This window comes from Pterocles gutturalis, unplaced genomic scaffold, assembly GCF_000699245.1.
Source record: "Pterocles gutturalis isolate BGI_N339 unplaced genomic scaffold, ASM69924v1 scaffold45620, whole genome shotgun sequence".
NCBI lineage: Eukaryota > Metazoa > Chordata > Aves > Pterocliformes > Pteroclidae > Pterocles > Pterocles gutturalis.
The window spans coordinates 16,091-32,184 of NW_010139905.1; the positions used below are offsets into that span (position 1 = coordinate 16,091).

The following is a 16,094-nucleotide window of genomic DNA, read 5'->3' on the forward strand; positions in this document are numbered from 1 at the left end:
CCTTCCAATCTCTAACATTCTGTGATTCTGTGATACCTCTTAGGTATGTCAATACTAAATGTATGAGTGCTACTCAGCATGCATCTCATTCCATCAAGACACCATGGAAGAAAATCTGGATGAACAAACAATACACAAAACTCACACACAGTTTTGTTTTACACAGAGTAAGTTTGTGAACAATTCAGGAGTATCCACATGGATGAGGGAAGCAGGGCAATTACTGGGAAAAGGCTCATAACGCAGGATAAGAATGTCTTTGACACATTTCTTCCTGGTGTAACACTACTATCCTGACACTTCTAGCTTTTGTCCTCCACTTCTCACTGAAGCATAAAAGTTGGAAAATTTGTTGGTGCTCCTTCAGAGGCACCATGGCCACTTACCACCAAATATCACAAAGGTAATGCAGTCATATGTAATTTCTTACCAGTGTTCCTCACAGACCCCACTGTAAGGGCAGCCACCATCTTCAGCATCACAGCATTTAATTCCTTCTCAGTGCCTTCTTCCACACCAGGCAGATGGGTTCCAGCTGTCAGTGTATTAAAAGTCGCAACACAATTTTTAAGAAGACATGGTTAACTGTAGCTAAAATATATTAAACCAAAAAGGAAACTCAGTTATCCAGGAAATTCTGTTTTTCTCTTAAATATTATTTACAGACTACTTGAACCCTAAAATGAGCATCAAAATACAGACAGGGCATTGTCTAATCATCAGAGTCTAGTCTGGGATTGGGAAACACAGCTATGATAGTTCTGATTTTATGGTCTGCAGCCCAGATCTCCTGCATAGGCAATACAGGTAACAGTGGTGTTTCCACCTCCCAACTGATGTAGAGTCACCTGTTTAGTCATTCCTGGTGGGAACACATCCAAATAAAAGAACATTACAGATTGGGAGCTATGAAGTGGTAAAATACTATAGCAACAGGGAGTACTTAACCATCTAAACTAAACCTGAAGAGCAGAAACCCCCTGCATGTTCAAAGGCAAACATTTCCAGGATCAGACAGTGTAAAGCAGGTTAGTTTTTACATCTAAAAGTCTTGAAGTTTGCAGGCTAAATTTCTGGACACCAAACAAGGGAAAGAAAAAACAATGTCTTTCCGTCTGTCCCTCTTTATCTCTGTGTCTACATTTACAAATTACGTATCCATTCAATCACTCATTCTACAACATTTAGATCACCAGGTGATCTAAAGCAGTGAAATTAATGCAAAGATAAAAGCTTTATGCACCTATGTACCAGCTCATAACCAGAGCTTGGTTTTGGTATTCATCTTGACAATCCTTATCTAAGTACTCTTGTACAAAATTCTAGTTCTCTGATAGCAAGAATGCAAATCTAAGTGTCCTTGCAGGTAATTAGTGTCTGTAGTCTGGAACTTCTGTTGCAATTCATATTCCTTCTGTTGCTTGGAATAAATGTGTACAAATAATTCAATTGTGCTTGCTGCATCAGAAGTTATACCTAGTATTTTGGGTCCCTCCTCCTTTGCTGAACAACTGAACAACAATTGCACTGAAATTTAAAGGCATTTCCAAATACATACAGCACATGAACAGAAAATGTTATAATGCATTTTGCTTTCTTTAAAAAGTTCCTTAAGTCAGCTGTACCCCACAGTTACCACACCAGGACTATTAACTTCCTGTGTTCATAATAGGAGATAAGTATATCAGATGACAATGGCTGGTAGTAATTGCAGGTAATATATGGCCAACATTCAAGAAACTGCTTTCCATAATCAGTCCTCATGATTAAGTGTTATTTTCAGACGAACTAAGCACTGTGGAAAACTCTTTCTTCCTCTACTCTCAAGCTGGCACCCTAGAGAACCCCAAATTGAGATGTGTTTAAAAGTGTGGGCTGAACGGTACCCTCCAGAGTAATTCACCAGATGCTGGTGAAGAATAGCCCAGAACTGTTTAGGCTACTGAACAGAACTATAAACAGCTAAGATTTCAGAGAGAATCCAGCTTGGTATGTCACAAACTTAGGCCAGTTGGCTTGCAGACAAAATCTAGCTACTCAGTATATAAAATTTATAAATTTACCGCAGAAAGATTTATTCATTCCTGTGGATCTGCCAACTTTAACAGTCATTGTCAATGACATTAAATTGTACCTGACTTCCTCAGGATCTTGGCTTGTTTCCTCAAAAGTGCCAGCAGTAGGCCTAAGAGCCCAGAGTCACGGAATATGTCGCTGAATAACAGGTCCTTCTTGGTCATGCTGAGAAGGCACTGGAGAGCTGTTAAGGTGCAGAATGGCACTATGTTTTCCTTTATCAAATACTGAATCTTCTTCAAAATTTCATGGGGTACATAGGACAGGTCTAGCACTATGGACTCCACCAATCTGAAGAACTGGACTTGGATTGGGTGTGGTTTTAAATGGATTATGTCAGTGAACTGGTTGATCGGTTGTAGTGTCCATTCTAGAAGAAAGAAGTTTACTGTGTCCCAGGCCCATATGGTACCAATTGCTGCCAAGATTCTTCTACACAGGTGCTGATCATTACTTTTCTGGAAAATGGACTGCAACACCTGAAAAGCCTGGAGATTTTTCACTGTCATTCCTGTGGGACAAAACCAGGTGAGATTATTTTTACACCAGTGCTCTTTAAGACTGCAAGCACCATAACTATGACATTAAAACATGTCTGAGAGTGGAGATATAAGTCATGGACATGAGAAATGTGATTGGGAGGCATGTTCTCAACTTTGGATCAGACCCTACAGCTGACACAGTCAGTTCAGTCTGATGTAGGTAGCATTCAGGCTCCTGCAGCATTAAGCACATAGATCAGAAGATACCATCTCATACTCCGTCCTCCATCTTAAGACATGTAACGAATAGAGCTTCATTTTTCTATGACCTACCTATATAGTCACATATATATATATATACTGTACCAGAAGACCGTGTCCGTTCGAAATCAAAGTGTGGTAACTGGGGATGTACAATGTTGCCAGAAACTTTCAGTTCAGTTTTTCCACAGGTTGTAAGGCAAGTCAGTATGTCCAAGATCTCATCCAGATAGCGGTTTTCTTCATTTTGCTGCAACCCCTCACATCTAGGAACAAAACTTGGGACAGTCATACGTTCATGCCTTAGTAATACAAACATTTTGGATATATCCCCAGGTACTGAGCACACAGTAGCTACCCATTTTACTCCCCACTTCTCCCCAAGTCTATTTTACTGTCCTTTTGTCTTATTTCTGCAACTTGTTTAACCATCTTACAAACAGTAAATCCACACTACGGTGGCACACTCTGAATCAGAACAAAACTTACAAACTGAAGAAGAAAACTGAAGTGACACTGTAAGAGCATTCTGAAGAAAAGGAAGATAAATGTTGGAATTTAGTCAACCTATGTGTACTTTAAAAAAAAAGTCACTCTCTCTGAAATAATGCCTGTTTTGGACAGCAAAAATGTAAATTTTGTGAGAGATCAAAAATTAAAAAGAGATACTCCACATTAAAAGGCAGGCATACGGAGGCTTGCCAGGTAAGATAAATAACAAAAATCTCAGCCCTCGAAGAGAAAAATATTGTATGGTCTGAGCTTTGTGAATCAGACATGAAGATAGCATGTCTCTCCTATGTAAGGAAACAGTTTGAACTGTGACCCCAGATTTGCCATAGCTTAGACTGAAGAGAGAGTCTGCCAAAAGGCAAAGAGCTCCTTATCATGTAATCCTATTCTGTACTGCTTAGAGGGGTCAATTCTTAAGGTAAACTACAGCATCTGGGCATGGGTTATTGGCAGAGCAATAGACTGATACTAAAAGTTATGAAAATCTCAGAAGAAAACGAAACAAATATGTTCTGTTGTAATCTAAACAAGAATAAAGAAAGGACAGGACAAATGCTAGTATCCATTTTGTTGGGAAAGAATGTGATCAGCAAAATTCTTTTTACCTGAAAAGGAAACTCCAAACATCAGAGAAGGGGAAACCTAGCCACACAAAACATTTAGGAAAGAAGCTCTCTGTCTGCCCCTTTCTCCCAGTATATGCTGGGAAGGGAGACTAATCTGAAGCCCTGAACACCTGTATGCTACTTCTGTCTCTCCAGCCTAATTACATTAGTTAAAAATGACAAGGGCAGTCATAGCCCTTACTGATGAAGATCAGGTGTTGCTGCTGTTATATGGATAGAATTTCATCAGAAATACACATCTCAGCACAGCTTATTTATAAGGGAAAGCTAAACAATCTTTGATAGCTAAAAACACTGTCAGAAAAAGACAAAACTTTTTCCAATTGTAGGTTAATAAGTTTGTATCATCCAAAAATCATCAGAAACCACACCCACCTACAGATATCTTTGGATTCACGATTCAAATTACAATCCTCTAGATCGAAATTACAAAATACCACCCCTCAGTCTAACGGACTGGTCAGGGAACAAAGTTCTTGCAAGTGTTGGAGAAGTAGTACAAGAAAAGGCAAAGCAAGAATGGAAACAATAGATTGAGAAGATCTGGAAATGCTTTCTTCATATGACATTAAAGAAAACCAGAAGAAAGCTCCTAAGTGCTTCTGCGGAACTGGTATAACATACTGTTTTGACATAGCAAACTCAGACCCTGGTTAGACAATGCAAGGAGACAAGGAGAGCAAAAGATTCTACTTTGTATTTTTTATTAGGATAACTAGTGGGGATTTGTCCTGATATGCTCATACACGTCTCAGTTCTGAAGAACATAACCATTTCAGATATAAGTTTGGGTGGGGTTTTTTTGTTTGTTTTTTTGCACAGCAAGGACATCAGCTTTCCCTCTCTAGTTGACTGCATTCCTAGATCAAGAGTTAGCCTTAAGTGAGACAAATGTTTCAGACCTACATCCCCTCTAATACTAATTGATGAAGAACCTTTGTCTTGTGTTCAGTAAGTTCCTATCTCACCTGTAGACTAACTTCTTCTACTGTTAACTTCCATTATGGTTTCAGTAGAAGTTATGTACTGCTTCCCTTCCTGAAACAGCAATAAAAGACCCATTGTTGGGGTCTTTATTACTGGCTTTGTCTCCACACAGGATTATCTACATGATTCATATTTTAAAACAGACCACCACGCATTCTGAAAATGAAGCTTTACTTTAAAAAGCTCACTAAAAGCCTCTCTACTTACCTGAGTAAAATTTTTAGCAGGAGTTGGTAGCCATCATTATTTTCAAACTCTGTTAATAAAGCTGATGATACGAGATAGGAATCTTTCACAAAGCACAAGACAATACTAGCAGCTTCACACACATCACAAGCAGGTAGAGTATCAGCCAGTTTAAAAAGACCCTGAATAGCTATTTTAATGCAGTCCATAGCTGTGGGGAAAAAAACAAAAACAAAACCCACAGGTATTTAAGAACAGACTGTCAAACAAGTTCAAATTTACCAACAAAAAATGGAACAAGTCTGAAGAGTTATTCCCCAGTAAAACAAGAGTCAGTTAACTCTTTCCAGAAAGAAGAGACAAGAGGATATATAAACATCACGCTCATCTCAGAGGCTACATGAAGAAGATTTCTGGTTTTAAAGTATGCATGCGTTTCTTTGCCTAACTCCCCGGAAGCTGATTCAGTCTCAGGAGTATAAACTTCAACCCATCCACTCATCAAAATTCATATACAGTGAATTCAGCTGTCTGAGTAGAAGGTAATTGGAGGCTGACATATTTAATTGTCTTGTACTAAGTCAATTACACATTCTGTGCAGACCTCACAAATTCGTTCTTTGCTCAATAAGGCATACGTAACGTGGTATACACCTCTTGCTCTAAGCAATAAAGCCTAGCTTTCTTGTCTAATCTGATGGCCAGTCCTTCCAGTACAGCTTCAAAATGTCTAAACAGTTCAGTACTCTTAGGACTATTATTCCTCAGTCTTTCAGTCTCACCCAGGAAGCCAAGTTTTTACTTCAAAAAATGAAAATACCTACATGCAGTTACTCCATAACAAGAAATACTGACAGTAAAGTGTGGACTATAAAACTATTTTTTTTCCTTTTAAGAAATTGAGACTTGTGGCCTTTGCACTTCTCAACAATAAAAAATTTGCTTACTCTAATAAAGCCTAGGAAGAAATGAAGATATAAGTCAACTAATCATGATGTTGTCCCAAAAAATACTGCTCCTCTGGCAGTGCCCTCAACCTTGTATTTAGGGTGTGAATGAGCCTTAGACTCACACACAGAGTCACACAGATTAAAAAAAAAAACACAACATCTTGTCCTTTCCTACATTAGTGTGATCAAGTGGGATTGGCTCATGCCTGTAATTTTACTTTTTGTGTAGAAAAAACTTCAGTTTCCACATAGCTATCAGTACTAAATAAAGCTCCTGCCTAGGGTGCCTAGAACCCATGCTTAGCAGTTGACTGACTACCAGATGATGTAGACATAAAAATCTATCACAGCAAGACTCTTCTTGAGAATTCATTCTCAGTGGAGCTATGAGGAAAGGAGAAGCCAAATTACTAAGCCAAACCTTGCAGGTACACAATGCTGTTTTTGGTCTGAGCCTTTGAAATTGTTCTCAGCACACGGCCCGTAGGTACTTTCCACGAGTGGCTACACTGGTCCCAGAGAGAAGCAGTTGCTATAATTAATGACTGAAGCTTATCAGCTGCCAGAAGTTCCTCTACACCTTGTTCCTCTCTGTACATGTTAAGCATTATCTGAAAAGCAAACAAATGTCAGCTACAATAAACACCTCTACAAATACCTGGGAGACACAGAAAAAATCCATTGAGGGGAAGCGGGGCAGATGTAGTTTGACAGTACTGCCAGGAGAAAGGATTCAGTGAAATGAACAAATAAAACTACCACTAGGATATTCTTAATAGATTTTTTTCCCCATTTACAAAGTCATGTTGTTTTGTCTAACAAAACCAAAAAGATATAGCAGCATCATCTCAGATAGTTTTATACTGCTCCTGATGCTTGTTCAATGGTTTTCAAATTTACTCCTGTTTTTAGCAGTTTGAATCAATCACTGGCTAAAAGTCTACCTGAAAGTCTGAATACTCAGCGCAAACGAACTCCCAAAGACACATCTCACCTTAACAAGCATTTCCTGAGTTTCAGTGTCATCATCACTTGTCTCTCCATCATCACTGGTTTTCTTTGGAGGAAAAGTAAAGAAAAGGTACAGGCACTGCATCAGAGCAGCTGGAAGGCCAGATCCAATGATGTTCCACATAGTTCTCTAAGTAAGGAAAATAAAAATCAGCCACTCCAGAAGCTGACCACAGTTTCCTTGTGTTTCTACACACTCAGTGTAGTGATGGCAGATGAAAGAGCTACTTGAGCATTTTATCTTTAAGTGCTCTGGGGCACCTAAGTGTGCCAATCACATAGCATGGCTGTACAAATTCACTTGGCAGAAGTAAACACACTGACCATGTGTTGCCATAGCTGTTCCCAGAACTTCCCACTCCAGCTGAACTACAGCTTTGACATAGATACTTACTACGTCCTGCCTAACGAGACCTACAGTTGATAAAGCACATAACCTGCAAACTAACTAGCAGCTAAAACAGCAGTCAGTCCAGGGGCAGACTGCCCTCTTTATCATTAGTTCACAGGACACCCTGCAACTATAGAGGGCTGGTATGTTAAAAGCATGAATTCTCCATTTCCTCTTTGACTCAGCATAGCAGCAATCCAGCTGTAACGCCTTTGCTTTTGTAACATATTGAATAACTGCACACACACTTCTAATTATAGCTTTTATAAATGCAAGAGACACTGTTTCTCAACAGTTTCTTCCCATCTTCACTATGGTTGTGTACCACTTACAAAGAAGTCCCATTGTGCCTGCTTGGCATGCAAAAATGAAAATAAAAATCAGCAGCAAATTAAATGGAAGACTTAAGTTTGTGATTTGCAGTTATGCAAGTAATGTCTTATATCTGTAAAAAACACAAAACCTCATCTGGAACTGCAGGCTGTGGCTAACTATATATAATTTATAGAGCTCCTTATGACACAGAACATGTCCACTAGAAGCTGACAGTAAGATTTTATTTTCATGTATCTGAATAAGGATGAGACAAACTGCTCTGCTCAATGTCAAGTATAAATGCACCCATCAGCAGGCTGTACTGCTGATACCAGTCTGCATTCAGGATGGCTGTGGAAGTAGAGTTTGTGAAATGCTTTGAAATGCTTCTAAGTGAGAGGCAATCGGGATGGAAAATCCAGCCACTGCATTATTAGACAGACAGATCCTTACTAGTCATCTTTTTGGCATATAAGCTGGAGTGACAAAAAAAGATTGAAGAGCAGTGATGCACAATGGGGAAAAAAAACCCCAACAAATCAGAGAAATGCTACAAAAAAACAGCTGCTTAATGATAAAAAAAAAAAAAAAAAAAAAGGTATCTGAAATCACAGAGCATTTATTTCCATCTTTCAGAAAAGCCTGGACTATAAACCTGGTTATGTGTCCTCTACCTGACTGTATACCCTGTGTATGCTGAAGCACAAAGCATTATGTGACTTAGGTGTTCCACTGTTGGGGTGGCTACCCAGCTTCTCTGAAATAAAAATGAAAAAACAAAACAAAACAAGAAAAAACCCTTTGTAGTAATTTCTCTTACCACATCAGTCTGTGAGAGCAGATACACTGATTTCAGGAGCAAACAGCCATCTTCTGCTTCCCCTTTCTGTTGCAAAAATTGCTCCAAAGCTAGACGAGCTTCCTCTGTTACCACAAACACATTAAACTTTTATTCCTTAACAAAAGATGAAAATGCTGCATTGATCCTTTCTTAACAGATCTAACAAATTTAACAAAATTACAACAACAGGAGTCCACAGAATTAAACAGAAGGTCATAAAAGGATTTTGATGCAGCACCAGGTTCAGGTCAGCTTATGTAAACTACATGTTTCAAACTGATAAGCTTCACTGGAAATACCAACACAGTTCACAAAGTCTGCTGGCTGACCAGTGTGAAGAATGTACAACAGCCACCAGGAAAGCCATATGTGGTTAGCAGTATTTTTCTCATTAAAGAGAGCTCCTCAGAATAGCGTGTAGCCTGATCTTTTACTGCATAGATGCAGTATTATACATTTGCAGCTATAAAAGTTCCAAAACCAAGGTCAGCACAGCATACAAGGCCAGATCTTCAGTGCAATCATCCAAAACCAGTGCTATCTCACAGCTACTAAAAGATCTGGCTTGCTGGACTTAGTATTTTCATGTTCCCCCTTATTTCCCTCATGGTAAGCACAGAGGACAGCTGAAAGACAGCACATTCCCAGAATAAGTGGATCGAGTGGATATGGTATGGGATCATTACCTGCAGGTTTGCCATTGAGGATCCTCTTAATTTCTTTTGCCAGAAGCTTGGAAACCTCACTGGCTAACAGCTGGATGTTGGGGAATACGATTACACCAGCAGACTGCTCCCAGGCCTGAAATCCAAGCATAACTTTTAAGTCTTTCTGATACAGCATATATTTGGTATATTGAGAAGTACTAATAAATATAAATAAACAAACAAAAAGCTAACATTACCCTGCAAAATTCCCTCCCCAGCCAGTGCAGTCCATTAAGCAGTATTTGCCAGACAGGCAGGAGCCTGACACTACAGATACAGATGCCAACCTGGCACTACCTCTCGAATCACATAATGCACCTACTAGAGATCACTTATTTTTTTTCCATTGAATACAATCAAAAAAATGTAAATGTTCATCATAGCTGCTGTGTCATTTATTATTTGTATCAAAAAGCATGCTAGTCCCTTTCAAAATACAACATGAACACCCTGTAGCCTGAAGAGGTTATAGCTGAAGTTGTCTAAGAACTTTTCAGTAAAAGTATATCCTTCGCCAAAAACTGGTCTTCCCAAAACTAAAGTTAGTCATAAGCAAAACCTGAGCTTTCAATGGAGTAAAAAATAAAAATAAAAGATGTAGTTTCTCTGTTCAGCAAATCATTGCACAGTCTCAGCTACTTAAGAGACTGAAATGGCATTGGAACTGCTGCTCTCATGGAGTATTTGCAACAGATCTGTCAAAAAGAAACCATGGTAATACAGGACTACTGCTCTCAAGTGGCAGTATACGGGCCAAGATTCTCCTGAAAAAGAAATATTTATTTCCAGTCAATAAATTCCTAAAAATCACAAAATGACCAAACAAGCAAAATCATTTGGATTTGTTTTTTGTTGTTGTTGTCTGGGGTTGTTGTTTTTTTTTGTTGTTGTTCTTTTAAATACATTCATAGAGCTTCTGCTTTTCAATTCTACTTTATTTTGGGAGGAAAGTAAGGCTCATAAAATCAACATTTCTTGCTGGACAGAAACAATCTTTGTTACAAACTAAGGAAATAAAAGAAAACATGGGGAAGGGAGCTGAAAAACCAGTAATATTCTATCTGAAAAGGCACTGGCTGTGATTTTGCAGCAATATGAGTTGCCTAACCAATGTGCCCATAGGGTTAAGGTGTAGGCTGCCAGGCCTGGAGTGACAACCCTTCCTGGCTAGGAATTTACAACATTACAAGCCAGCTTACATCATGAGTATGGATCAGTGCTAATACAGGAAAAGCCACACTTCCGAAATGCTGAGATGATGACAGTAAATGTTTACCAGATCAGGATTTCTAAACATTTCCTATACCATAATAGGAAATTAGCACCCCTAAATAGGAAGGAATAGTCCTAATGCATAGCTAGCCAAGGAAAATAAATTTATAGACAAGTTTATAAACAATTTATAAATGAGGTTTTAAATTACTTGTTCAAGAATGGACAAGCAATTCAATGCAAAACTGACAAGAGGAACAACAGCAAGACTTAATGGTTCCCTGCTCTGAGTCTCAGAAAACCCTCTCAAATGTTTCTTAGCCTTGACTTTGGGGGAAAAAAAACATTCAAAAGGAATAAAAAATATTCCAGTAGACTAATACTATCACACCCAACTGGCCTGAACATCAGGTACCTTTACTTTTGTATAGAACATCCAATGCTACACACATCAATGTATCAACAGTAGTGCAGCACTCACCCCTAACTAGCAGGCTGAGACACCTCTATTCCCAGCAACCTTGAAAATTTTCTTTACAAAAGTCTCCTCCTTCTAAAAGCTCAGAAAAGTCAAGCTGTAAGGCCATAAGATGAAAGGAAGGTAACAAAATAATAAGACATCTATTCTCCCAAAATAATTTGGAGCAGATACCCCATAATACTGTCTGCCAAGAAATCAGTGCAAGCCTTTGTGAAAGCAGATCCTCTACAATCATTATTTCCTTTCCTAACTTTGCTTTTAATTACTTGCTCTTTCTTTGCTGATGGCAGCTCATGGACAAGCTATTTCTTTCAAAGGGCCAGTCATCTGTTGGCAATCAGGCAAGCACCTGCTTTTTACTTCATTTTATCGCATTGACCTCTGGAACATCACTCAACTCTCTTCTGGGCTACAAAAGAGTGAAATGTAATCATACAGTGTGCCTACCAATTAATTTTCAATCAATCAATTATATTTAAAAATAAAACAAGCTTTTTTTTTTCAGATTTTGACCATAAATGATTTTCAGAGACCCTCAGCTGCAGGAGCAAGATCCACTGATTCCTCCACTTCTGATGCAGAAACAAGGGAAAATCTGAAAACAGAGGCAAGCTGGGCAAACACAATGACAAGAAACTCACAGCCACTTAAGAATATACAAGATTAGTCGTTAAGCTATACCCTTTTTCAGAAGAAAGCAGTGGTAGATTCCTGCCTCTCTGTCTCGAAGTGGAACACCCTCTGAACACTTCAAAAAAGACTTCTTATAATCACTATTCTGCTAACAAAAAGAACAGGATAAATTTTAGAAGTTCAGACCATACGCAGCAGAGAGCAGTAATTAAAGGCTCATAGCAATGTACCATTCTGCGAAAATTTAGATAGTCCATCTCACTACAAACTAGGCCGCTAATATTCTGATTTGATTTTATAGGTGATCTTCCTGTGGGTCAGACACAAACCTATAGAATATGCTCTACATTAAAAACAAAACTAATCAGTTCCATATTCATCTTTGAACCTACAAAAGCGCTGTACCTGGAAGAATATCAACCGGACTCCAATCCAGGATATCTGCCTTTAGGGGAAACTCAAATACGGTATCAACGTAAGATGATTTTCTTTCTTCCTTTTAAGCCTGTTTCCACATGGTTAAGACTCTGCCACAAGTTCCCTGTGTCTGCTGCTGCCATCTGTCCTTCCTATTTCATACTTCATGGAGAGATGCTAGCTCAAAAGCCAGCCATGAAACAGAACATTCTGATATGTTCTGAGGCACCAAGAGGGAAGACACAGAGGGCACATTAAAACAACTCCCAGCTTAGGCCTGAATCACAAGCAGATAGATAACATTTTCCTCCTACACCTTTTCCTTCACCATCAAGGAGTATCAGTAAGTAATGAGCTCCCACACCACAGGTGGCTCCTGGTTAGCAGCCTCTCTCTTCAGCCAAATGAGTAGGAGCTAAAGCACTCTAAGACAAAAAAACAGAGATGCACTTGTATCTATATGATCAAGCAAGGAAAGGAAGAGCAAGAGATGAAAATCCTCCAAGGAGCTAGAGGACTTATGCAGAGTCCCCTGTTAAACAGGAGGAAGTGAGGTTTCTGTAAGAACTTCATAACATGTACAACTCAACTGAGATGAATTTCCCCAAGCCAGCCCACAGGTTTAGCACAGAGCAGAAGGCTGGTACATGAAAGGAGCAAAAGTTGCATGGGGAAGGACATGATGACTCAACCCCTTCAACTAAGGGCCAGATTCTCCACAATGTACCCCTAAATAAATGATGCAAGGCCAAAATGCTCTAGCCACACATCTGAACCCAAATGCCAACAAAGTGCTGCAAAGCTCCATTGATACATCTAAGAAAACTGAAGGGCACAAAAATCAAGTGTTGAGCTAATGAGAAATTCACGTCTCCATTCTGAATATATTCTGTAGCCAAAATATCCTTTAGGAATTTTAAATCCCCTCTTTGCAAGCATTACTGCAATTCAGGAAATCACTGTCTACAACCTTAAAGCATGTGAAGTTCATCCCTACAGAAGGGAAACACTTGATTAACATGTATATGCACAACATGCCAGTCTCTTAGCAATACTCAGCTTGTGTCCTGGGGAATAGCTGTCCTTTGATGCACTGGTACTAAAGTTTATTTCTGATATGTCATGACAAATAAGCAATTTCCTGCTTTCCTGTCCAACTTTTAATTCCTACGACTTCTGTTTTATAGCTTTTGTCACCTTTGCTCAATAACAAAAACTTTCTCAGTCCTTTGAAAGTTTCACTCCAAAAAATGACTGTAGGGCCATTTAGATGAAATGAAATGGCTGCTTCTGAGACGTCAGGCTATACGCTCACTGCCTTTTCAGACCCCTCCATCCATTTTGTCTGCACTGCCTTGGACCATGGCAAGCTTGCACTCAAAGTCAGCAAACTCTTCACCATAGGCATCACTAGATCCTACTTGCAACTCAGCTGTTTGCATCACACTGACACCAGTTAGTGACTTGTTTCAGTGCTGTTAACTGATACCAGCATATACAACAAAGTCCTGCTCTGCACTAGGACTTGGAAGCTTCAGAGGTTCATACTCCATCCAGCTGAGTGAAATGTTTATGACTGTCTGGAAGTTGTTCCTGCTTTTCTGTGGACACTAAAGATTTTACAGCCATGTGCATAGTGATTTCCCTGCACACACAGTTCAAAATGTTCCTCTCACGACAGAGTATCACTTTTTATGTCCCACAGTGCTTCCATACAAACAGAGTGACCATATAATTAACATTTTTTCTTCTCACCTACCCACTTACTTCTTTTTAGAAAACCATCTCAGCCAGGCAGGGAAGAGATGGATCTGATTTCGGTCACTCAAGAACACCGAAAACTCACAAGTACAGATAGCCGAAATATGCCATCATTAAAATATGGTTTCACCAAGAAGCAGCTTGTATTTTCTTTCTGAAAGACTTACATAGTGAGAAAGTGTATAAACAGATTCCATACCCATAAATACCCAACATCATTCAAGAGAAAAACAATTCTTCTGTATTACAACATGGCCACAGTATATTTAAAGATAGGCCACGTTTTCTACTCCTCTCAGTATTAAGCTCTGCCATTCTATCACTGTATGGTCCACTCAAACAGTTCCCAGTATGTTTCACACACTCTAGCAACTAAAATCAGTCCATAAGGCTCCCATTCATTACAGAGCTCTTCCAGTTTCACCGTTCAATACGGCCACCTCAGAAGCTGTTGGCTGATGGAAGCTCTAGGGCATGGGGTAGGGCAGCCTGCTAATCAAAATGTTCTAGTTCTCAGCTGTGTCCCTTGCCCACAGTACAACCTTCCTCTCCTCATGCTACAGTTTCCCCATCTATAACACAATTCCCCTCTCAAGCACTAAAATTAGATGTCAGCACTGTCATTAACCCAAATATTCCACTTTAAGACTGTGCCGCTACATCTCCCCTAGCTCGCTGCATGCCACACCACATTTTCCCAGACTGAACTGTGCTCAGTCCCCCACTAAGTAATAAAATAGATGAGGCAGGCATGAAGTAACTACTTCACAGAGTACTCACTTTGAAACATGCCTGTCTCACCAACATATCCCTTGACTCCAAGAATAGAATTTAGCCATTCATGAAATTAAAGCAGTGCTCTCCCATATACTTTCCTCATGCTAACATAGTAGGTAGGTCAGATGAAAGGACAAGAAACTGTTTCCTCAAACTCCCAATGCAATAAAGGTAATTATCACCTAGACAAAGACATCATGCTCCAATTCACTCCACTGGCTGTTAGGGTGACCACAGAACGCATGGAGCAACAGAAACTCCAAGTTACATCCTTGGTATCTGCACCAAAGGCAACAAGGGGCACGTACCTTTAAAAAGAGGGGAAGAAAGTCCAGCAGCCTTCTCTGTTGCTCCTCTGGGACAAGAAACGGAGCCACCTGCTCATACTCTATAAACTGTCTGTTTACAGTCTCCCACTGGAGGGTATGGCTCTGGGGTGACTTGTCCTTGCTGTGTGCAGGCTGTCCAGGCACTTCTGTTTTGTCTCCATCATCAGGGCTTTGCTCTTGCTGCCCTGCTTTGCCAGGTGAATCCTCCAGCTGCCACGTGAGTTCAGCTGCTTTGTCCATGCTGAAATAAGACCTGGAGTTAAAAGATATTGTGTTATTTACTGTTAGGATCATCTCTTACCAGTCAACCCGTGAAACTAGACAGTGAAAGTCTCAGCTATTGGAGTTGGGGAGTTTAGAAGCATGGAAACACTGGCAGCCACTGACACTTTTGCCAGTGATGGCAAAGCACTCTGCTCCTGGACAAAAGCAGCACCATCTTGCAATCACATGAACAAGCTCTTGCACGTGAGACGTCTGCATGTGCACACAACTCATCTGGGCTTTGGCAGGACAAACTGGTAAACCACGCAGGAGATCTAGATTCCAGACCCAGCTTTGCCACTGAGCCAGATCCTCTCCCTATACTTCACTCACTTCAATTGTAAAACAAGTCATAATCATCATCAGATCTGCAACAGAAGAGCACTACCCAAGGGCCAGGTGACATGCTTCATTGACTATGGACGCTAAACTAAGCTGCACATCTCTGATGCATTCCCCATCTAGAGGGGGGCTGAAGCACTGGCTGGAATTGGAGCTGTGTGAAAAAGTCAAGGAATCCCCACACGGGTGTATAGGTCTAAACAGGCAGCAATATTCCACTCTTCTATCCTGCAGATGTACACCTGTGTATAAGAGCTAGGTATTTTCACTACAACATTACCTGTTTTGCTGATCCTGTAAACTGAAATGGATGTACCTCAACAAAGGAGTGAGGTGCTTCTAGCACCCTCACTTCCATCAAAATGAGCCTACAATGGGTCCATCTTGAACTACAGGTAGAAAAATCCTTCTAGTACCCTCATCTCAGCCCTGAGTCCTCTTATCTATTTTACAGCCTTGTTTTCATCCATAGTCTTCTGGGAGGTCACTGACACAGCCTTAAATCCACAGCAACTCTACTCCTTTGTCATAG

General features: G+C 39.9%; 1 protein-coding gene across 1 annotated transcript in view; it reads right to left on the reverse strand.

Annotated features, from left to right (window-relative positions):
* LOC104469106 (WD repeat- and FYVE domain-containing protein 4-like) overlaps positions 1 to 15,196 on the reverse strand; it is a gene marked incomplete at its 3' end in the record, with an annotated part of 30,435 nt that extends 15,239 nt beyond the window's left edge. The window contains 9 exon segments of the mRNA XM_010083474.1: positions 431 to 535; positions 2,123 to 2,587; positions 2,925 to 3,085; positions 5,153 to 5,342; positions 6,503 to 6,692; positions 7,076 to 7,222; positions 8,619 to 8,722; positions 9,326 to 9,440; positions 14,936 to 15,196. Of these exon segments, the coding sequence (XP_010081776.1) occupies positions 431 to 535; positions 2,123 to 2,587; positions 2,925 to 3,085; positions 5,153 to 5,342; positions 6,503 to 6,692; positions 7,076 to 7,222; positions 8,619 to 8,722; positions 9,326 to 9,440; positions 14,936 to 15,196 (1,738 nt within the window).
* Between the last annotated feature and the right edge of the window lie 898 nt (positions 15,197 to 16,094).